Source organism: Musca vetustissima, unplaced genomic scaffold (assembly GCF_032173495.1).
Source record: "Musca vetustissima isolate MV318-11 ecotype Yass unplaced genomic scaffold, APGP_CSIRO_Mvet_v1 utg9169, whole genome shotgun sequence".
In the NCBI taxonomy this organism is placed as follows: Eukaryota; Metazoa; Arthropoda; class Insecta; order Diptera; family Muscidae; genus Musca; species Musca vetustissima.
In genome coordinates, this window is record NW_026882708.1 from 269,538 (window position 1) to 294,639 (window position 25,102).

The following is a 25,102-nucleotide window of genomic DNA, read 5'->3' on the forward strand; positions in this document are numbered from 1 at the left end:
AAAAAAAAGATAAGAAAAAGATAACAAAACTTTTGCAACAATTCAAAAAACAAAATAATTCCTTTTCTTTTGGTTAAATAAACTAAATACCGCATTTCATTTCATAGGATGGTGTACCCTACACTTTTTTCTTTGTATGATTTAGTTTCTTTTTTGTTTATAATATTTAAGTCATTATTTAGAAAACAAGAAAAATATCTATACAATAATTAACTAAAGGTTTGTAATAACTAAAGAAAAAAATTAAAAATTTTAAACGAACTTTCCGCTATATATTTATTTATTAACAACTGAAAGGTATTGACAATCTTTGAGATTATGTTTTGCAAATATTTTCAAAAAAGTAATTATTTCCCAACAACAACAGCTGATTATAATTTGTTAGGCTATATTTCTGTACAATCTTACACGTTTATTATAATAATAATAGAATTTTTGTATGTTACATTAGTAAAACAAAAATGTAATAAATTAACTATAGATAATATTTGGGTTCTCATATATTTTGTAAGAGGAAATTTATGGAAAAGGGAAAAAATATATTTTTTTGAGGTTTTACAAACATATTACTACATTTTGGATTGATGATGCCAATGAAAAATAATTTCAAAATCAAATTTCATTATGGGTCGGGGAATGAAAGAAATCAGTAATAACGGTATTTTTCAATATAATCGCTGTAAACAAAAAATATTTTTTCTAATACATTTTTAAGGTTAATTTCCAATTTTGTTGATTTCTAACACATAACTTAATTTTGGATGGTTGATGTCAATGGGAAAAATGTTCTACATCAAATTCTACCATAGGTCTGGGAACACAAGAAATCTGTAATTACATTATATATGATTATAATCAGGGTAAACAAAAACAGACAAATTTTCTTAATACAAAATGTTCTACATCAAATAAGGTCGGGATTGTAATTACATTATATTTCAATATAAAATTGCATACAAAATAGAAACATATTTGAAATATTGAGGTTATTTTCAAAATTTGCCAATTTTAGCTATTCTGTATCATTTTAGGTTCTTGATGTCAATGAGAAAAATATTCTACATTTAATTTTACTATGGGTCTGGGAACATAAGAAATCTATAATAATATTGTATATTCATATATTCGTGGCAAATAAAAAAACTCAACTTTTCTTAATGCATTTTAGATGTTAATTACTAAATCGGCCAATTTGAGCAACACTACTCAATTTTAGATGCTTGATGTTAATGGAAGAAGTATTGTATATCGAATTTCACTATAGCTCTGCGAACAAAAGAACTTTATAATATCATTATATATCCCAATAACATTGGTTAAGAACATATGAAAATATTTCTTTATACATTTTTAGGTTAATTTGGAAATCGTCCTATTTGAGCAACAATATTAAATTTTAGATGGTTGATGCCAATGAGAAAAATATTCCACGTCAAATTTTACTATAGGTTTGGGCAAGGCCTATATAAGGTCGGCCAGTAAGCGAATTCATAGGAAAAACTTAAGTTTAACGTCATTCTTTTTTTGCCGAGGCGAAAACTAATTGTTTCGCCTTTAATAAAAAATACAGCCAAACACAACACAATCTATAATTTGTAGGATTATTTGAAAATCTTCAAAATTTGAAATACTCCAAATGTTTGTAAAAAGAGGATATAAATTAAAATTGAATTGAATATACAAAATATTTATATTTTCGTTTTGGAACATAATTTTGTATGTATGTATAGGTTTCAAAATATGATTTGACAAAAAACTTTATAGTCACCTGTGCTTACTGCCCGACCTTATATAGGCCTTGGGTTTGGGAACAAAAGAAATGAGTAATAGGAATATATTTCCATTTAATATTGATTATGAAGAATTCTTTAGAATTTGTGATGTTAAATTACAATTTGGTCAATTTATGGCACATTGTTCCATTTTTAGTCGGTGATGTCAATGGAAAAACTATTCTCCAAGGAATTTCACTACAGGTCTGAAAGCAAAAGAATTCTGCAACAACATTACATATCGATAAAATCATGGATTCCCCCGTGTCTAAATAAAATAAATTAAAACATGTTTAGTATTTAATAACATATGTTTAGGAATTTTTATTTATGTAAATTAAAAATTGATTCGATTTCACACAATAACAAAACCACAAAGATGCAAATTTACCATTCCGGCAAACCAAAACGTCTAACACGTTTCTCTTGCGAATCCAAGTCCATGCGTATTTTTTGCCGCATATAAAATATGGGACAATCACGATTCGAACATAATACTTCTTCGTGCAGGCTACCCTGGCAGCGTTGACATTCGGTCCAAAGGCGTGAGAATGTTTCTTCCATTTGTCGCTTGGCCACCACCTCTTTCATATAGAGTTCACCCATTTTGGGTTCACAATGTGGACAGAGGGGGGCGTTTTCATAACCTTTTGGCATAAGGGCCTTGCAACCCAAACAGGAAGATTTTTTCGTCATGAAACCAGCCAAGCCACCAACCTTGGAGGTGACCACAGTACGGGTGCGTGTGTGTTCTCCCTCTAAAATAAAACAATAATATTAATACTTTCCCTTAATTGAGCACATGACTACTACAAAACTTACTTAGTAATACCGATTCGGCCTTTTCACCCAATATCGGCTCAAAGATACGCAACAATGGCTTTGAAAGCTGCTGTTCTAAATAGTAATTCGCATCAATGGGTACACAATTTTCCAGCACATACAAGGGATCTTCGGCCTTTGCATAAGCTGGCGTATTCTTGGCCGCTGCACATATAACATACGGTACACGATCCCCCAGCTTGGGTGCCGTACCCGGATCACGTTTTTTCATTTTATTTGCCAATTCGACATGAGCCTGTTTCGCCGCATAATCTGTCTTGGCCAATTCTTTGGTTATAACCAATTGTGAAATATCTATACGATTGCAGAGTAAATCGGCAATTGTTTGTTTGGCATATTCCACGGCGCCATCGGGATTCCGCTCAATGAGAAGCTTTTGCAAACATGTGTTCATTAAATTTGCCACTAGAGGCGAATTGTCACGCCGTACCGTTTCAATACCCTTACAATCCATTTTATCATAAGTTTCGGTCCGGGTAAAATATAGTCCGGCATAACGTTTTTTGTTGATCAGCAGATAGGGGTAGTAGACTTTTTCGAATTCCAATTTTATGGGTCGTACAAATTTTGATGAGACCAAATCGGCTGCTTCTCTACCCAAGTCCATAGCTTTCTCGAGGGATTTGACACCAAAGTTTACCATCACCGAATCGGTGTCACCGTAAATGACGACGGCATCATTTTCGTAGCCATTTGCGCGTGTATAGTGGGTTTCTACTTCATTCTTTGTCATCTCAATCATGGTACGGCCGTAGGAGGTGACCGAACCGGATATTTCTAAACAAGGTAATTTACCAACCTGGGCTCCTGTGAAACCATATACCGAATTTGCGGAGATTTTCAAGGCCAGTTGACGACCATCCAACACTTTGCGTTTGAATGGATCGGTTTCAACCTTCAGATCGTTTTTCGCCCGCTTACGGGCACTCAGCAGCGACTCGAGAATTTCTGGCAACAAACCCCTTCGAACCGTGGCCTTTACAAAGGTATTATTGGAGGGGGTCCGCTCAATGTCATCATCTTTTAGACCCAATTTATCCTTCATGCCCGGCTGTAGCAGAGTGGTGTAACATAAATTATGGGCCATCATAATACTGGGATATAGAGAAGCAAAATCGAGTGTTGATATGGGATCGGCATAATAACCTCTTTTCGGTTCAATAACCGTAGCTCCTTCATACTGTTCATCTGAGCCCTGTGACGAATATGAAGGCATAATGAATCCCTTAGTTTTTGCCTTCCTCAAAAGCTGACTTAGGACTTTAATTTGTTGGCCACGCGTCAATAGCGATTCCAAGGTCACACCCGTTACCCTTGCCATTTCCATATAGTTAACAATGGACATTAGTTTATCCAACAGCCTCAGAGGCAAATAGGCATCTTTCAGACAATACATGGCCAAACGTCGTCGGGTTTGTTCATCACCATTTTGTAAATCTGTAATAATGCTATGATGTACATCCTCCTTTTGTTCCTGCAGGAAATGATAAGACACTGCATTCAAGGTATACGAACGCAGTTTATAGTCCCGCAATAAAACAAATAGCAAATCAAATGGCACACGTCCCTCGAAGTTCACATATTTATTTTCACGTCGTCCCATTTGTTTCGACTGTAACACCTGCTCCTTGATCACCGAACGTATGTTCTTAATCCGGCCCAAATATTCAAAATTCCTAACCTTCAAATGGGCTGCCCGATTTAGCAGATAGGGTATATCGAAGTTGTTTATATTATAGCCGGTCAATATATCCGGATCAACTTCTCTTACAAAACTTGACCATTTATCTAAGAGCTCAGTTTCCGTATTGAAACACAACACCTGACTGCCCACAATGGGTGCACAGGTATTCAATGTGAAAACATTGCGTATAAACGGCTCATGATCACCCTGGCGAATAACCATATTTGCGATTTGTATAACCGGATCCATTTTGGGTTCAGGAAAAATACCCTTGCGACCAGCGCATTCAATGTCAAAGGATAAAATACGGAAAGGAGCCACCTTGGACCATTCACCCTCCGGTTCGTGAGATATGAATTTATCGAAGGCAACATCGACTTCAATTTGGCAACGACTCTCGGGCAATGGTTTGGAGTTACGTCCTCTCAAACGCCACGTGCCCGCCGGCAATTCTATCCAATTACAACCCACCACACCGGTGTCCACCATAAAACGTATATCAAAATCAATGTTATTCTCAAAGGCACGACAATCCTGGAAATCAAAGTCACCATAGATGATATCCCGCTTCAGCAAACGTGAGGCAGCAGCCACAAATTTCGGCATGGATAGGGTAATTTTAATATAACGTTGCTTGTTATCACCCTGATAGCCATAAATATTTAAACGTTCGACCAATTCCACTTTCAACACCGCTTCCTGAACATTATCTTTATTGCTGCGCATATCGGCCAGAACCTTCTTATCCAAGGCTTCACGGAATTTATAACAATCTTTTTGTTCAAAGCCGTTAGGGGCGGCCAAATAGAAATATGGACAATAGCCGTGGACATGGCAGCAGACGGAATTTCCCTCCATTGTAATGCCATACATACGTATCACGGGGACCGGGCCAAGTCTGGCACCTGGCATACCTGGCAACGGATAGCCAACATAATTTTCCACATCGATTTGTTGAAATACTAGATTATCCGTTTCGGGGTCTAATTCGGGTGGATCAACACGTGACCATTTCACTGAGGTTTGTTGATTTTCTGGACCATCACCAAGCAGCTGGGTCATATCCATGTCATCATTGTTGAAATCAATTTCAAAACCTCCTCCACCGCCCATATCATCATCGTCATCATCAAAGTTCCTAAGAACAATTCCAAATGAATAACATTCTCCATTTCATCTCTCTAAGGGAACTTACCTTGGTTTCTTGTATTCACCACCAGCGCCATTTGCAGATCCTCCGGGACCAGGCTTCCTTTTATTAGCAAAATTACTCATTTTTCTTGTGTTATTTCCAGCTCGATTGTGTTTAGTTTTGAAATATAAAATCTTAACTTTCTTTCAAGCCGACTTCTTGACGGATTGTTTCTTTGGTTTCTTTGTTTTGGAAGTTATTGGCGGTTTTTCGCCATTTTGATACGACGTTTTTTGCAAACCTATACAATTTAAATACGTTCCCAATGTTATGAATAGGAGGAACGATAAAAATAATGTCCGATAAAGTAGAGCATAAAGCATAAAAGGCGCCAATATATTTGTTTTCAAATGACTGATCAGCTGATTTGTTCACACAGTGATGCCAATCTGACGGCGGCAAAAATATAACGGCGCTTACAGTAATAATACGTTTATATCACACACAACAACAACAATAAAGAGGGAAACACATACGATGATTCAGACATGGCATATGAATTTGAAGATTTCTCGGGAAAATTCTTTAAAAAAATCACGACTATTTCTATGAGAGATAATCAACGCCTATTGTTAATGAAGTCCTCGAGATAATCCCCGACTATTGTTAAAAAAGTCCTCGAGAAAATTGTTTTAAAAATGTTAAGAAGGTTCCTCAGAAAAAAAATTTAAAAAATCCACGTCTATGAAGTTTCCTCAGAAAATAAAATTTTAAAAAATCCACGTCTATGAAGGTTCCTCAGAAAAATTCTTTAAAACAATCCACGCCTATTGCGATGAAAGTCCTCGAGAAAATTGTTGAAAAATTCACACTTATTGCTAAAATTCTTAAAAAATCCCTTGAACGTTTCTGATTGAGTAGAAATTCCTGGCTCTGTCATGTTATTCGGTAGAAGTTTGTGACTTTCCTGAGATACTTTTAAGGCAATTATTCGGCACGAACTGTAGAGGCTCTAGTCTTCCTTCGCTCTATCCCTTACTAGGAGGTCCCAATGAAGATTCTGGTTACATTTTTTTCAGATTCGCTTGGCCCACTCATTACCCACGATGGGGAGGTAACTAAAGTCCCTTACTAAGTGCTTCGGATAGTTTCCGGTGGGCTTCCGAATAAAATTGAGTTTTTTTTTAATAAAAGATGTCTTTTTGTCGATATTTCGCAATATAAATCGGCTGCAGAAATTGATCGCCGCTGGTATATAGGTATTTTATTGGGAGCTTTGGTTAAAAATGGTCAGATACAAGGTTCATTTTATTGTGGATTGCACCCACAGGGAATTTTACTGACAGGTGATAAGGTTTATCTAGATATTTAAAGCTAGTGGTCTACATTTTAGGCATGCGGTGATCGCATGAGCGACTGCATCTGTATGAGTGCTGTTCAGGTGTGTTGATATACAGTTCGGGACGGATGGTAAGGCCACATCAACATTAGCCCAAAAACGACATAGTAAATCGTTTGTTTTAGGTAAATTTTTTTGACGTTTATATATAAATATAGGTCACTTGCGATGGTGGAGCGAGATATAGTATGGAATGCTCTTGGCAACTAAGTCTGTGAAATTTGTTGAGGAGCCAAGGTATCAACAAGTCTTCGAAATGTTTTTTTTTGTCGCTTTAGAAGCCACAGGGAAAGGTTTTTTGAACAGGGAAAGATTTTTTGAACACAAAACAGGATATCCGTTATGATGATTATTTTGACAAAATAGTATATAAAAAAATATCCAGGGGGAATCAGGTATAACAGAGACATGTTAACAATAAAAACGCCAATACGTGATAATGTGTTTATAAAATTAAAAAAAAAAATCACAAGTCTGCACTCAAATTATTTTGCTGTCATTTTCCCCAATTGTAACCATTCCCTTTATTCTTTGTACGACATTCGTATTTGTGTTTTGATTCATCGTTTCTTGGTTTCTTGTTGCATTATCATATAATTTATATAATTATATTGATTTATATGTATATTATTTATTCAAGTGCCACTTATGGCTCTTGATTTCCGCACGGGTACTTACTCCGTTCTCTTCTGTCTCCGTTGAGTCGTAGGGAAATAGTTCCGTTTGGCTCATTTCAAAGAATTATTAATTGAATTGAACTCGTTTGGGTGAACAGCTGATATTGTTGTTGAGGTTGTTTAAAAAACATAACTCCTTTTGTTTGTTTTGATTCCCCGATTCGTCCGATTGTCGACCTAAGATACACTAAGACTAATCTTTGTTTGTCTTGATTCTGGCTTTATCAGTTACGTTTTAAAGCTATTCCATCCAATTCCCCAACGCCGTCGAAACTTTAAGAAACGGCATTGAAATTTAAGCACGCCAAGAAGAAGAAAAAATTTTCTACCAAGGATCGACCTTTGGAAAATTACAAAAAAAAAATTGGAAAATTAAAACAGAAATTCTCCAACTAAGTGTGTTCCGAATAGGTCGCAAAACTCTATATTCTAAAATACAACAACTGTACGCATTTAACATGTTTTAATTTGGGGCAGAGGCAGGCGAAAAATCATACAGCGTAATAAATCCACAAGAAAAAAGTAGGTGGTGGGGGTGAATCATAAAATCGAAATCGAAGGAAGGATATCCTTGCGACAGAGCAAGAAAAGTCTTGCTTACGAAGAGAGATAGTAGTATTCCAGCAATATGTATCAGAGCGCTTGTAATGTGGCCACTACGGGCTCGTGTGCACCCAATGCTGAGGCGGAACGCGAAATCGAACGTCAGAATGCCTTAATGTCACAACAACCACCCACCCAACCAATTGAGCCCGACTACAAGGGTGAAATGGCCACATTCGATATTGTCAAAGCCACACAGTATGGAGCAACGGCGAGAGTTAAAGAGCTGGTGGAAGCTGGCTGGGATGTTAACCAGCGTGACAGTGAAACGGTGACACTACTCCACTGGGCAGCCATCAATAATCGTCGGGATATTATCAAGTATTTTCTGGAAAAGGGTGCGGTGGTAGATGCTTTGGGTGGTGAGCTGAACGCTACCCCCCTGCATTGGGCCACACGACAAGGTCATTTGGGTGCTGTGGTCCTGCTGATGGCGGCTGGAGCCGATCCTCGGATACGTGATGCCGAAGGCTGTTCGTGTATACACATTGCAGCCCAGTTTGCCCATACAGCTTTGGTGGCCTATTTCATTGCCAAGGGAGTGGATCCTGATTTACAGGATCGTGGCGGCATGACAGCCCTTATGTGGGCAGCATGGAAAGTGTGTGCTCTGGATCCGGTACGTTTGCTGCTAACACTGGGTGCCAATCCCGCCATGGTCGATTACACACACGGCAATACGGCCCTGCATTGGGCCATACTGGCACGGAATTCGACGGCCATTAGTACTTTAGTTTTAAAATCGAAGGCTTCCTTAGATGTGCCTAATTTGCGCGGCGAAACACCACTTAGTATGCTAGAGACACAGGCCGGTGCCGTGTGGATTGGCAATAAGGTTATGGAGCGGGTGCGTGATGCCTCGCTGACCTCACAACAACGTCGCAGCCTGATAACACGCATCAAACACGATAAACGTCTGCGTTGGTGGTCAATGGTGGCGTGTCCATTTACCGCCTTCTATTTGGCCGGTGTGGTCTTCACGCTGAACACCCTGTATATTATAAAATTCTTTTTGTTGGTGTGTCTATACGCTGTGTTCCATACGTTGGGTAAGACGCTCTTCGATGATCATTTAATGGCCCTGCTACCGCTCAGTGTGTACTTGGCCACCAAGGCCTGGTTCTATATCACCTGGTTTGTGTATATCATTGATGCAGTGTCGTTCGGAACGACGTTACTATTTCTGATATGTTCCGGTGGTTTGTGGTATTGTTTTTTGAAATCATGGAAAGGTGATCCGGGTATTATACAACCCACACAGGAACAAAGATTTAAGGTGAGTAGAAATTAGAGATTTTTTGTTATTTTTTATGAGTTCCTAATCGGATTTCTTTTGTGCAGACCATTATTGAATTATCAGAACGTGGTGGTGTTGGCTTTGAACCATCCTCCTTCTGTTCGGGTTGCTTGGTACGCCGGCCCATACGCTCCAAACATTGCAGTGTATGTGATCGTTGTGTGGCCCGCTTCGATCATCACTGTCCCTGGGTTGGCAATTGTATTGGTCTCAAGAATCACACATATTTTATGGGTTTCCTGTGGATGTTGTTGGTCATGTGCGGCTGGATGATATACGGTGGATCCTATTACTATATGAATACCTGTAATGTGCATTTTGATGGTGAGTATAAGACAAAAATTGATTTTTTTCGTATAGATAATAATTTGGGAACAATTTTTTTCGTATAGAAAACAAATTCGGAAACAATTTTTTTCGTATAGAAAACAAATTCGGAAACATTTTTTTCGTATAGAAAAAAATTTGGAAATAATTTTTTTTCGTTAAGAAAAAATTCGGAAACAATTTTTTTCGTTTAGAAAAAATTCGGAACCAATTTTGTTTTTTAGGTTAATTTTGATTTGAGTAATATCTCGCACAATAACGCTTTGTAGAGTCTTAGTGTTAATGAACGAAATTTTCTACAGGAAATTTTACTAGGACTCACTGAACAATGTTAATCTATATCTTCAATATATATCAATTAAATACACTTTTGAAAAATTTGTATTTATACGAGACATTATTTGATATAAAATTTTTTGAGGTTAATTTGAATTTGCCCAATTTTTTCCAAAAAACTCCATTGTAGAGGGTTGGAGTCAATGAAGGAATTATTCTACATCAAATTTGAATTGGGGTCGATGTCGAAATTAAATCCGTAACTGCAATAGATTTCAATAAAATTTGGGCAATCGAAATCTAAATTTAAAAAAAAAATAAGAGAAAAAAATTTTAGGTTAATTTGAATTTGTCCAAATTTTTCCACAAAACTCCATTGTAGAGGGTTGGCGTCAATGAAGGAAATATTCTACATCAAATTTAAATAGAGGTCTCTGTACAAATGAAATCCGTAACTGCAATAGATTTCAATAACATTGGGGCAATCCAAATATATAATTCAAAAAAATTATGTGAAAAAAATGTTTGAGTTTAATTTGAATTTGCCCAAATTTTTCCACAAAACTCCATTGTAGAGGGTTGGCGTCAATGAAGGAAATATTCTCAATCAAATTTAAATAGAGGTCTCTGTACATATGAAATCCGTAACTCCAATAGATTTCAATAAATTCCGCAAATCGAAATCTATAATTTTTTAAGAGGAAAAAATTATTTTTTTTTTTTTTAATTTTTTTTGTTATCAAATTTCAGATTTACTGGCTGCCTTACGAGCCATTGGCGACTGTAATGCCTGGATTGGTTTCGTTATGGCCAATGCCCTGCTGCACATGTCCTGGGTCATATTACTAACCATATGCCAGACGTATCAGGTCATTTGCCTTGGCATGACCACCAACGAACGCATGAATCGTGGCCGTTATCGACATTTCCAGGCACGCAGTGGCAAATCACCATTCACTCGTGGTGCTTTCAATAACCTTATCGATTTTCTTGAGTGCACCTGTTTTGGGTTGTTCAAACCCAAGCGCATCGATTGGATGAACTATTACGATTTCGATGTACACACCTCGAAACCCATCGAACATGAACCGTTGTTGAGCAATGGTGGCGGCGGTGGTGGTGACGATTCAACGGCCGTTTCAGCTTCACATAATTTTCAGTATGTGTAGGATAAGTCGAATCGGGATGCGATGACACGTAAAGCACCCATAGCTAATGTCTAAGAAAAAAACTAAAGAGTTGTAATTCCATAGCAAAGCAAAACAACAAAAGCCAACAACAACAAAACAAAAACCAAGCCTTTTTCTAAACTATTTTTTAAGTTTTGAACTGAATGCGCATATGCAAATTGTTAATTTAAAAGAAAAAACAAAACAAAAAAAGAAACTAAAACGTTAGCCAAAAGGGAAAATTTCCAATGGTTTTTCATTGATGATTTTCCTTTTGTGTTTTTTTATTTTTTTCTTAAATATAAGAAGCAATGAAAAAACTTCCGTGTATTTATTTAGAAAGTATTAACTTGTGTGCTTATTTATATATATGTATAGTAAGGTTTATTTTTATTTATATATATATTTTTTTAAATTACATCAAATGAGCTTTCCCCAATTGTTATTACTTTTTGTTTTGGATTTTGTTAATATATATTTTTTAAATATTTAATTTATTATTATTTTTTTTTAGTTTAAGAATAGCTGCTCAAAGTTTTGATATAAATTTGTAGGAAAAAAAGAAAGAATGGAATGCCATATACATAAATGTATTTATTTTAATTTTTTATTTCTGTTCATTTATAGAAGAAGTATATAGAGATATTGTATTGTATTTACTTGTGTTAGAAAGTAATTTTAAACCACCTTAAGAACATATGAAATTTAAACAAATAACAAAAAACAACAAATACACATTTTTTTGTATAGGCATTTTTAGTAAAAAAACAAAACGAATTTGAAATAAAGAAAACGACAAGAAAAACAAAAAACCCAAACAAACAAAATGTCATCGCATACCGATTCCTTGAATATTAAGAAAGTAAATCGACACCAGAACAAAAAGAAAAAAAAAATACTTAACTTAAAAATTAACACAGAAAATTATTTGTGTTTTTACATCAACAAAGTTGTACATTTTCTTAATTACCTTAAAAAAGAAACAAAAAAAGCAAAATTGATTAAAAAAAAACAAAATTTTCAAAAACCTCTTTATACAAAAAAATCACTTTAACACAAATCACACACCCAGACACCCAACACAGGCATGCTATAAAAAGCAATCAAACAAAAAAAAAAAAACTTGTAATGAATGAATGTGTGTGTTAATGAATTCCAAAAAAGACATGTAAAATATATCTGTTTTTTTTTAATTATTTTAAGGCTAATTATAAACAATAGACTTTTCATTTATATAAATATATCTATATATATATACATATAAATATAAATTATAAAGTGTCATTAACTAATTCGATTACAACAAAAAAGCAAAACCCAATCTTTAATAATTGCAAAACAAAAAAAAAATGTTTTTTCGATAAATTTTTCTTTTTGTAATATCTACATTTAAAAATCAACAATCATACAAAACAAATCAAATTGGCTTTATGGCACTGCAGCAAAACCGTATTGCTATATATTAAAAAAAAAAATACAGCACAGATAATTCGAAATAATTTAAACGCTGGAATAAAGAAAAAAAAAACAAATCCAAAGAAATTACTTAAAAATATTATTAAAAAAAGAAAAACAACAAAACAAACATACGAAACAAAGAACAAAAATAATAATGAGAACAACAATAATAAAATAAAAAAACAATTCCATTAAAAATTTAAAATATAACCACTTTTTATTTGGGATATAAAATATTATAAAAAATTTAAGGTTAATTTGAATTAGATCAAAATTCCCTACAAAACTTCATTGTAGCGGTTTGGCGTCAATGAAGGCTATAATCTACATCAAATTTGAAGGGAGGTCTCCGAACAAAAAAATTTGTAACTTCAATACATTTCCATAAAATCTATTTAGCAAAATTGATTATTATAAAGAGAAATACATACAGTCGACTTTTTGAGGTTAATTTGAATTTGATCAAAAATTCGCAGAAAATGTCGATTTAGGCAAAAAGTGTCAATGGGAAAAATATTCTATACCAAATTTTAGCAGAGGTCACTGAACATACCAAATTTGTAATTTCAATACATTTCATTAAAATCCATTAATCAAAATTGACTATTTTAAAGAGTAATACATATAGTCGACTGTTTGAGGTTAAATTGAATTTGATCAAAAATTCTCAGAAAATGTCGATTTAGACAAAAAGTGTTAATGAGAAAAATGTTCTATACTAAATTTTAGCAGAGGTCACTGAACATAAAAAATTTGTAATTTCAATACATTTCATTAAAATACATTAATCAAATTTGACTATATTAAAGAGAAATACATACAGTCGACTTTTTGAGGTTAATTTGAATTTGATCAAAAATTCGCAGAAAATGTCGATTTAGACAAAAAGTGTTAATGGGAAAAATATTCTATACTAAATTTTAGCAGAGGTCTCTGAATATAAGAAATCTATAACGGCAATAAATTTCAATAAAATCCATTGAGCAAAATTGACTACTATAAAGAGAAATACATACAGTCGACTTTTTGAGGTTAATTTGAATTTGGTCAAAATTTCAAGCTAAAGCTCATTCTAGAGCTTTGGTGTCAATGAAGGAAATATTCTAAGGAAAATTTTACCTGGGGTCACTAAACAAAATTATTCTCTATCTTTATTAGATATGAACGAAATCCGCTTTTAGAAATGTGCATTTATTAAGAGAAATTATTTGATTTACATTTTTGAGGTTAATTTGAATTTGGTTGAATTTTCCCACAAAACCTCATTGTAGAGCCTTGGTGTCAATGAAAAAAATATTCCACAGAAAATTTTACAGAGGGTCACTGAACAAAATTTAGCTCTATCTTTATTGGATATGAACGAAATCCGCATTTAGAAATGTGCATTTAAAAAGATAAAATATTTGATTTAAAATTTTGAGGTTAATTTGAATTTGGTCAAAATTTTCCACAAAACCTCACTGCAGAGCCTTGGTGTCAATGAAAGAAATATTCTACATCAAATTTTACTGGGGGTCACTGAACACTATAAATCTCTATCTTTAGTAAAAATCAAAGAAATTCACATTTCAAAATTTGCATTTAAAACGAGAAATTATTATATTATATTTTGAGGTTATTTTGATTTTGGTTAATTTTTTCCACAAAATCTTCAATTTAGGAAAATCTTCCCAAATGGAAAAAATCTTCTATATCCAATTTCAGTATAAGTCGCCGAACAAAAGAAATCTGTAGCGGCACATATGTATCCGCAAAAAAATCCTCATAACAAGAAATAAAACAATTTGTTTTTTTGGTTGATTTTTTGCAGTAGTTTTTTATTTATATTTTGTTGTTTTTTGTTTTGTTTTGGTTTTATATTTATAGTTATTACAAGTACACAAATATGTTTTTGTTTTTATTTTGTTTATTTAGTTTGCTTATATATTTTATAAAAAAATTCTTCTTTTTTCAGGGTTCTTCTTTTTTATAAATATTTTTTATTTGTTTTTTATTAAAGCCAAACCTAAAAAAATGTTACATTTAAAAAAATTAATCTTATTTAGAGAAATGTATAGTTGGTTTTTGTTTTGTTGTTTCATTTACTTAACCGTATAAGAGATATAGTGTGTATATTAAGCCTATGATATATACGTTTTTTTTGTTTGGGGGGAATTCATACACATTTTAATGCAGCATTATTTGTTTTTTTTTTAAATATAAATTTTTTATTGCATTTATTTTGTTTTATTAAAAGAACATTATAATAAAAAATAAATTTAACGTTTAAAACGTTAAATTTTTTCCCTTCGAGTGTGTATTTTTTACATAAATTAATTAATTAATAGAGGTGAAATAGGAAGGGGGAAATTAAAAAAAAAAAATAAAAAGAGTTTAGTGAATATTTGCAGACCAAGATTTATATATCTACCCTCAGCCTTGTGGCCAATGAGCATTGGTTTTAGATCCCATGATCAAAAACAGGATACATTATTCTAGACTAAAATTTGCTGAAAATCGACCAAATTTATTGTCTACTTTGTCCACATTAAAAAAATAAAGAACGAGTCGATTATTTTAAAAGATTTTTGAGCGTTCATATAATGTTAATTTCCGCTTATATAACACGGGTTTATATATGAGAATGCAATATGTAATAAAACTTTGGAATTCCCTCTATCCATTGCTGTAAATTTCATCCAAATCGGTTAAGTAGTTGCTGAGTTATTTGCATTTGAATTCATCTATCCATTTTTAAAATCAAACTCTGTGTTCGCCTAAAAGTATGCTATAATTTTCTGAACTCATGTAATGTAATCATAACATGACATGCATACACCACATATACACATACAACGTAGAATGAATGAAAGAAAAATTTTGCCTCTTTGTAAAACAGCATTTTTGTGTGATTTTTCATTTTCAGTTACCAGGCGCCCAGTATCGAACAGTAGAGTGCGTTTCGGAACATGGTTCAGTTCAAATGCAAATAACTCAGCAACTACTAAACCGATTTTCAAAAAATTTACATCAATGGTTAGATGAAATTTTGAAGTTTTATTACATACCGACAATACATATATAACCGTATGTTATATAAGCGTAAATTAGCATTATGTGAAACGTTCGATAACTTCGGAAGGGAGTAACCGATTTTATTCAAATTTTGTACATCGTAATATTTCTTCGAAACACTAATTGAAGTTGGACGGTGGGATCCATTGGTGCACTCCTTGGGGTACCTCCCACACAAAATAGTTGAAATTTTGCGGTAAATTGATTTTTGAATATCTCGGGAACGGACTGGCCATTTGGAATCAAATTTTGCAAATTGTAATATTTTCATTATATCAGTATATATTTGGAAAATGGGACCCATTGGACCACTCCTTCGGGTACCTCCCACACAACATGGTCGGAATTTTGAAAATTTCTAATTCAATAAAAATTGGACGGAATGTCCGATGTGATCCAAACATTGCACATCATCGTATTTTTTCCAATCCTAGATTGTGACCGAAGATGGGACCCATTGGACCACTCCTTCGGGTACATCCCACACAAAATGGTCGGAATTTTGAAAATTTGTTAATTCAATAAATATCGTATGGAATGTCCGATGTGATCCAAACTTTGCACATCATCGTATTTTTACCAATCCTCGATTATGACCGAAGATTTGACCCCTTGGACCACTTCTTCGGGTACCTCCCACACAAAATGGTCGGAATTTTAAAAATTTGTTAATCCTATAACAATCGTACGGAATATCCGATTTGATCCAAACTTTGCACATCGTCATATTCTTACCAAACCTAGACTATGAACGGAGATAGGGCCCATCGGTCCACTCCTTGGGGTACCTCCCCCACAAAGTGTCAAAAATTTCAAATTTTTATAAATCCAATATTAAGCGAATGAAATGTTCGAATTGAGCAAAAAACTTTGCAGATCGTCGTATTTTTACCTACCCTATATCAAATTCGAAGATAGGACCAATCGGTCCACTCCTTCGGGTACCTTTCGCACAAAATTCTCAAAATTTTGAAAAATTGTGTATCGAATAACAATTGTATGGAATATCCGAATTGAACCCAAACTCTGCACATCATCTTATTTTTATGAACTCTAAATCAGGTCCGAAGATGAGACCCACCGGTTAACTCCTTCGGGTATCTCCCACACAAATGGTCAAAATTCTGTTGAAACATAATTTTCGAATATTATGCGAACGGACTGACCGTTTTGAATCAAACTTAGCACATCGTAATACTTTAATCAACCCTACATCAAGTCCAAAGATAGGACCCTTCGGTCCACTTCTTCAGGTACCTCCCACACAAAATGGTCAAAATTTTGAAATTTTGTTAATCCAATAACAATTGTATGGAATGTCCGATTTGACCCAAATTTTATACAATGTAATATTTTTACCAAATCTAGATCATGTCCAAAGATGGGACCCATCGGTCCACTTCTTCTGGTACCTCCCACACAAAATGGTCAAAATTTTGCTGAAAATAAATTTTTGATTTCACGCAAATGGACTATCCGATTTTATTCAAACTTTGCACATCGCCATATTTTTACCAACTATATATTATATCCGAAAATTGGGTCCATCGGACCCCTGCTTCGGGTACTTCCCCCACAAAATGGTCAAAAATTTACGTGGAAATGATTTTTTTTCTGACTTCTGAAAACCACATAGGCTAAGGGTACATATCTGTCGGCAATACCGCGACTGCCATATTTTTATTTGTTTATTAGCATTTTTATATATTGTTTTTTGTTTAAAAAATATTTTATTTTAATTTTTTTGTTGTTAGGTGGGCTTTTTTTTAATATAAAATATTTGTTTTGGTAGTTTCTTTTTTTTATTATTTTTATATATAGCAAAAATAGTTTGTTTCGTTTTGTTTTTTGTGTTTGTCATATACATGTATATATAAGTCTTATCTATATATAGAGGCTATTTATATGTTTTTTTTTATTAAATTAAGCTTGGTTCTGGTTTTTAAATGGTTGCAAGTGATTTATTGTATATATATTTTTTGAAAAAAGTATATGTAAAGCACGTTAAGCTATAAAGCTTTTATTTGAAATTCTGTTTTTTTGTTGGTGCCTTGGACCACAAATATCCACTAAACAGTTTGGGAAGAAATAAAAATTTTTAATAAAACTAAAACAAATTCAAATTTGTTAAGGTTATTTTGAATTTAAGCACATTTTGAACACAAAACGTCATTTTACGCAAATCCAGTCAATGAGAAAAATATTCTATACAAAATTTCACTATGGGTCTTCGAACATAAGAAGTCACATGGAGTTATAAATATAGATAAAAGATCCCTATCAAATTCGATTTAGTTGGAGAAAGCTATAAATTCCTATTTTTTAAAGGTTAATTTCGAATTGTGAAAAAATCTTCCACAATAGTGCATTTTAGGGTCCAATAGCCAATGGAGAAAATATTGTACAGAAAATTTTAGTGGGGGTCACAGAACAAAATAATTCTAAATTTTCAATCGATATCAATAAAATTCGCATATTGAAATTTCGATTTCTTAAATATAAATATTTTTGATTTTATATTTTTAGGTTAATTTGAATTTGGTCAAAATTTCTCACAAAACCTCATTGTAGAGGGTTGGTGATAATGAAAAAAATATTCTACAGAAAATTTTAGTTGGGGTCACAGAACAAAATAAATCTCCATTTTTAATCGGAATCATTAAAATCCACATATGTAATTTAGATTTTTAAAGAGAAATATATTTTATTTCCTTTTTTAAGGTTAATTTGAATTTGGTCAAAATTTACCACAAAATCTCGTTATAGAGGGTTGGAGTCAATGAAAGAAATTTTCTACGGAACATTTCAGTGGGGGTCTCGGAACAAAATAAATCTCCATTTTTAATCGATATCAGTACAATCCTCCCTTTAAAATATGTGTATATAAAGAGAACTATTAATAATTTCATATTTTAAGGGTTATTTGAATTTCGTCAAAATTTCCCACAAAATCTCACTGTAGGTTCTTGGTGTAAAAGAAAGAACTTTTCTACAGAAAATTTTAGTAGGGGTCACTGAACAAAATAAATCTCAATTTTTAATCGACATCGTATAATCCTCCCTTTAAAATATGTGTATATAACGAGAATTATTTTTGATTTTATATTTTAAGGTTATTTTGATTTTGGCCAAAATTCACCACAAAACCTCACTGTAGGGTCTTGGTGTCAATGAAAGAAATTTTCTACAGAACATTTTGGTAGGGGTCACAGAACAAAATAAATCTCCATTTTTAATCGGTATCATTATAATTCTCCCTTTAAAATGTGTGTATATAGAGATAAATATTTTTAATTTCATATTTTAATGTTAATTTGAAATTGGTCAACATTTCCCACAAAACCTCACTGTAGGGTCTTGGTGTAAAAGAAAGAAATTTACTACAGAACATTTTAGTGGGGATCACTGAATAAAATAAATCTCAATATTTAATCGATATCAATAAAATCCGCATATTGAAATTTATATTTATAATGAGAAAATATTTGATTAAAATTTTTAAGGTTAATTTAAAATTGGTCAAAATTTCTCACAAAACCTCATTTTAGAGGTATGATGCTAATGAAAGAAATTTTCTACGAAGAATTTCAATTGGGGTCCCTGACCTAAAAAATCTCTATCTTTAATAAACATCAATAAAAAAGGCCAAAGAAATTTTGAACTTTTAATGAAAAATAAAAAAGACTACTTTTAGAGGTTATTTTGAATTTGGTCAAAATTCCGCATAAAACCTCATTGTAGGGGGTTGGTGTCAATGAAGGAAATATTCTACATCAAATTTCAATGGGGGTCTCTGAACAAAAAAAAAACTGTATCAGTAGTACATATCAATAAAATCCATCAATTAAAATTTGAATTTTTTAACAAGAAATAAATATGCCTATTTTTTTAGGTTAATTTGAAATTGGTTAAAATTTCGCACAAAACTTCATTGTAGAGGTTTGTTACCAGTGAAGGAAATTTTCTACATAATATTTCAATGGGGGTCTCAAAACAAAATAAATCTATATCTGTAATACATATCCGTTAAAATTTGACAATTTTCATTTGAATTTTTAAAGGGAAATAAATAGTTCGATTTTTTGAGGTTAATTCGAATTCGTATAAAATTTCCTATAAAATCACATTTTAGAGGCTTGGTGTTAATGAAAGATAATTTCTACATAAAATTTTAGTAGGGGTTTTCATACAAAATAAATCTCGATCTCTAATAGATGCGAATAAAATCCAAATTTTAAAATTTGCTCTTATGACAAGAAATTATTCTTAATATTTCTTTACAACGTTATTTTGATTATATTACAAATTTCTTAAAAAGAATTCAAATATTTTTATAAAAATTATTGAGATTTTTAAACATAAATTTCTTAAAATAAAATAATAACTAAAAAAATAAAAACAAATTTTGTTGGTAAAAATTAAAACTTTATTAACATTTTGATTTTCGTTTTCTGATTGATTTTTCTGGTTGGTGTTGATTTTTTGATGTTGTTGCGAATATTTAACTTAAATCATAAAATTTAATTTTCTTTAGTTAATTATAAATTAAAAAATTACAAAATAAAATTTGTATATATTTATATATTGTTATTATTGCAATTTAATAATAAAAATAAACAAATATGTTATGAAATTATTTTAATATATAAATTACTTTTTTATATACTAAAAAAATTAAAACTTATTTATAAATAAGAATGAAATTACTAAGAGGGGAAGAGGTTGAGGGGCAGAGACAAGGTTACCAAATATAATAATAATAGAAAACACTCATACACTTACATTATTTTACAACACAATTATTATTAATAAAAACATATTAAAATGAATGTCAAAAAATATTTTTTTTAATAAAAATAATTATTTTTTTCGTTATAAATATATGTTTAGGGGGCAGCAGGGTTACGTTGAATAATAAAATTTCAATATTTGGGGAGATTTATTTTTTTTTTGTAATTTTTTATTTATTTTTTGTTGTATATAAGTTTAAGGTTATTTTTTGTTAATGCTTTTTGTTGTTGTTTTTTTCTTGCCAGTGTATATATATAATTAAGATTGGTATTAAAAATAGTTTTATTTTGTTATTATTTTTTATTTTCTTTTTTGTTTTCATTTTATTAAAAAAATATATATAAATATTTTATTATAATATTTTTTTTTATATATTTATTGTTTTATGGATTTCCATTATTATTAATTTATTGCAAATATATAGTTTTTGCTTTTTATTTTTAGATTATTTTTTTAAAGAGTTTTAGTTTTCATTTTCTCTTTGTTACATCAGTTTTGTTACACTTTTTAAGTTAAAGAGGGGGGATTTTGTTGTTGTTTTAATTTTTTTAATATATATTCCCTTACCAGTATATATAATATGTATACATATATATAATATTACATACAGCTTAATGGTTGTATATTTTTTATGAAATTATTTGTTTTTAGTTATATTTATATAAACATAATTAATAAAAATTAAAAAAAAACAAAATTGTTTAAATTATCAAGAAATGATTTCGTAATTAAAATTGAAAACCTTGAATTTAGGAAAAAGTTTTTTTTGGATAATTCTGAATATTTAATCATTTACAGTTGCCTTTTTTAGGTTAGTTTGAATTTGAGAATATTTTCGTACAATTCGTCATTTTAGGTTGATGATACCGATGGGAAAAATATTCTATACCAAATTTCACAATAGGTCACTGAATATTAAAAATTTCTAGGTTTTATAAATATCGAGAAAAAAAAAACAGTATAAAATTGGGGTTTATGTGAGAGAACTACAAAATTTATATTTTTAAAGTTTCATTTCAAATTGTGCCAAAATCTCCTATAATATTGCATTGTAGGGTCTTGGTGTTAATGAAGGAAATGTTCTACGGAAAATTTTAGTAGGGGTCACAGAACAAAATATATCAATATTTTTAATAGATATCAATAATATCAGAATATTGAAATTTATATTTTTAAAAAGAAATATTTTTGATTTTCCCTTTTAAGGTTAATTTGAATTTGGCCCAAATTTCCCCATAAAACCTGATTTTTGGCAGAAGATGTCAAAGTAAAAAATATTCTACAAAAAATTTCGATATGAGTCGCCGAACAAAAGAAATCTGTAGCTCGCATACATGTCAAGAAACATCCTGCTATCAAAACCTTGGCTTACAATGGAAAATTTTTGTATTTTTTTATTTTTGAGGTTAATTTGAATTTGGTCAAAATTTCCCACAAAAAGTCATCTTAGGCAGAAGATGCCAATAGGAGAACTATTCTATACCAAATTTCAGTATAGGACACTGAGTATGAGTAATACCTAGGAGCTATAAATATCGCGGAAATATCCATATCAAATTGGCCTCATGTGAACAAAATCATTTTTTAGTTAATTTCCAATTTAGCCAAAATCTCCCATAATGCTTCACAACACGAAGCAGGTCTCAATGGGAAAAATATTCTACATCAAATTTTAGAAACCATTCTGTATTTTAGAAAAATTCTGTATGTGTAATATAAATAAAAAAATACATATTTTAAATTGAAAATATGGAGTAAAATATATTTTTTTGGTTTTTAAGTTTAATTTGAATTCGGTCAAAATTTCCTACAAAACTTCGTTTTAGGCATATTTTGTCAATGAGAAAAATATTCTATACACAAATTCACTATAAATCACTGAATGTATGAAATCTGTAGGTGGCATAAATATCAAGAAAATAGCTGTATCAAATTGCGATGTATGTGGAATATGTTATAAAATTGGTTTATTTAAAGGTATTTTAAAATTGGGTCAAAAACTCCCACAACAATGCATTGTAGGGGCTTGGTATTAAATAAAGATATATTCCTCAGAAAATTTTAGTACAGGTCTGTGAACAAATAAAGTCCGTATGTATAATAGATAACCAAAAAAAAAAAAAAAAAAATGCTAAACAAAATTTGAATTGATAAGGAACAATTATTTAATTAGTCAATTTTAAGGTTAAGTTGAATTTGGCCAATATCTCTCACAAAACGACAATTTAGGCAGTTTCCATTAATGTGAAGAAAAATATTCTAAACTAAATTTTACTATACGCCACTGAACATAAGAAATCTGTAGCTTGTATATTTTTGAAAATAATTTCACATAACAAATAAATAATTTTACAATGGAAATGTAATTTTGTTACTTTTTAAGGTTAATTTGAATTTGGGCAAAATTTCCCACAAAACGTTATTGTAGGGGATTGGTGTTAATGCAGGAATTGTTCTTCATTAAATTTTAATAGAGGTGTCTGAAGAAAATAAATGTGTATCTCTAATATAAATCAATAAAATATACCAATTTAAAATTGTATAATTAAAGTAAAATATACATTTTTTGCATTTTTAAGGTTAATCGGAATTGGGGCAAAATTTCCCCCAAAAGGCTATTGTACGGGTTTGATGTCAATGTAGAAATTGTTCTTCATCGAATTTCATTACTGGATATAGAACATAAAAAATCTGTAGCTCTCATATTTATTAAAATACGAACACCTAAAAATAGTAACTTTGCAATTAGAATTTCATTTTTTTTAATTTTTAAGGTTAATTTGAATTTGATCAAAATTTCCCACAAAACGATATTGTAGGGGTTTGATGTCAATGGAGGAATTATTCTTAATCAAATTTTAACGGGAGTCTCCGAACAAGCGAACGCTGTAGCTCCAATATTTATTAAAATAAGAATACCTAACAAAATTTAATTTTACAACACAAATTTCTTTTTTTAGTTCTAAAAGCTAATTTCGATTTGGCCTATATTTCCCAGAAAACTTCATTGTAGGGGCTTGGTGTCAATGTAGGAATTGTTCTTCATCAAATTTTAATGGGAGTCTCCGAACAAAAGAAGGCTGTAGCTCTCATATTTATTAAAATAAGAACTCCTAACAAATAAGAACTTTTCAATGAGAATTTCATTTTTTTTCTTTTTAAGGTTAATTTGAATTTGATCAAAATTTCCCACAAAACTATATTGTAGGGGTTTGATGTCAATGGAGGAATTGTTCTACATCAAATTTCAATAGGGGTCACTGAACAAGAGAATGCTGTAGCTTTCACATTTATTAAAATAAGAACATCTAACCAAATATAATTTCACAATAAGAATTAACTTTTTTTACATTTTAAGGTTAATTTGAATTTGCCCTAAATTTCCCATAAAACGTCATTGTAGAGGCTGGTTGTCAATGGAGGAATTGTTCTACATCAAATTTCAATGGAGTTCACTGAACAAAAGAAAGCTCTAACTCCCATATTTATTAAGATAAGAATACCTAACAAAATATAATTTTACAACGAGAATTTAATTTTTTACTTTTAAAGGTTAAGTTCGATTTGGCCTATGTTTTCCCCAAAACTTCATTATAGAGCCTGGGTATCAAAGGAGGAATTGTTCTACATTAAATTTCAATGGAGTTTACTGAAAAAAAGAAATCTCTAACTCTCATATTTATTAAAATAAGGATACCTGACCAAATTTAATTTTACTCTACAAATGTCATTTTTTCCTTTTTAAGGTTAATTTGAATTTGTCAAAATTTTCACATAAAACGTTATTTTAGGTGTTTCGTGTCAATGAAGGAATTGTTCTACATCAAATTTCAATGGGGGTCACTGAACAAAAGATAGCTATATCTGTAATACATATCCCCAAAAATGCGTCCATCCAAATTTGAATTTACAACATATTTCATTTCTTTTTGATTTTTAAGGTTAATTCCGAATTGTCGAAAATCTCCTACAAAAATTTATTTTAGCAAAATGCTGTCAATGGAAAAAATATTCTATATCAAATTTCACTATGGGTCCCGGAATAAAAGAAATCTGTATAATAAGTATTAAGAGTATAAAAAAGGGGGGTTACAAATTTGTCCGTTTTTTTTTCTTCTTGGTCCCAGACTTTGTTTTAGTGTACAGAATAAAAAATAATATGCCATATTTAGTTTGTTTTCTGTTGTTGTTTTATATATTTTTTTTCTTGTTAAAAATAAGAAGAAGACATAAAACAAACACACACATTTGCATAGCATAACTCAAATTTAGATTAGAATTTACAATTGAAGAAATCATTTCCTTTTTTTTTTTGATTAATTTAAACATATAGTGAAAGAAGAAAAAAAAAATAATTTGAACTTCAAAATAATAATAAATTTACAAACACAAGGGAGAGAGAAGGGGGAAAAATAATAAATAAAATCGTTTGATATATATAAAATAAAAAATTATAATAAAATTATAGTAATTATTGATTTTTTTTGTTATTGTTTTTAGCAAAAGGAAGAAAAAAGAGGATAATAAACATTATATATAAGTTATGTATGTATTTTGATTTTTTTTTGTAAACAAAATATAAATGAAATTAATAATTAATCTTTTTTTCATATATATACG

At 31.2% G+C, this 25,102-nt stretch overlaps 2 protein-coding genes across 2 annotated transcripts; one reads left to right on the plus strand and one right to left on the minus strand.

Annotated features, from left to right (window-relative positions):
• Positions 1–2,159: 2,159 nt before the first annotated feature.
• Positions 2,160–5,434, minus strand: LOC133329342 (DNA polymerase delta catalytic subunit). The gene is made up of 2 exons (XM_061537818.1): positions 2,595–5,434; positions 2,160–2,530 (listed from the first exon to the last, which is right to left on the minus strand). The coding sequence occupies exons 1-2, from the start codon at positions 5,410–5,412 to the stop codon at positions 2,160–2,162; spliced, it is 3,189 nt and encodes a 1,062-aa protein (XP_061393802.1). The 5' UTR covers positions 5,413–5,434.
• A 2,701-nt stretch (positions 5,435–8,135) lies between these two features.
• Positions 8,136–11,234, plus strand: LOC133329345 (palmitoyltransferase Hip14). The gene is made up of 3 exons (XM_061537821.1): positions 8,136–9,386; positions 9,452–9,731; positions 10,761–11,234. The coding sequence occupies exons 1-3, from the start codon at positions 8,136–8,138 to the stop codon at positions 11,177–11,179; spliced, it is 1,950 nt and encodes a 649-aa protein (XP_061393805.1). The 3' UTR covers positions 11,180–11,234.
• The last annotated feature ends 13,868 nt before the right edge of the window (positions 11,235–25,102 follow it).

What these genes read in the sequence shown, in the direction of transcription:
- LOC133329342 (XM_061537818.1), bottom strand. Translation starts at nt 5,412, where the DNA reads ATGGGCGGTGGAGGAGGTTTTGAAATTGATTTCAACAATGATGACATG. An exon ending in GGCCGAATCGGTATTACTAA is followed by an intron (nt 2,531 to 2,594) that starts GTAAGTTTTGTA and finishes GTTTTATTTTAG; the next exon opens with AGGGAGAACACACACGCACC.
- LOC133329345 (XM_061537821.1), top strand. Translation starts at nt 8,136, where the DNA reads ATGTATCAGAGCGCTTGTAATGTGGCCACTACGGGCTCGTGTGCACCC. An exon ending in CACAGGAACAAAGATTTAAG is followed by an intron (nt 9,387 to 9,451) that starts GTGAGTAGAAAT and finishes TCTTTTGTGCAG; the next exon opens with ACCATTATTGAATTATCAGA. An exon ending in CTGTAATGTGCATTTTGATG is followed by an intron (nt 9,732 to 10,760) that starts GTGAGTATAAGA and finishes ATCAAATTTCAG; the next exon opens with ATTTACTGGCTGCCTTACGA.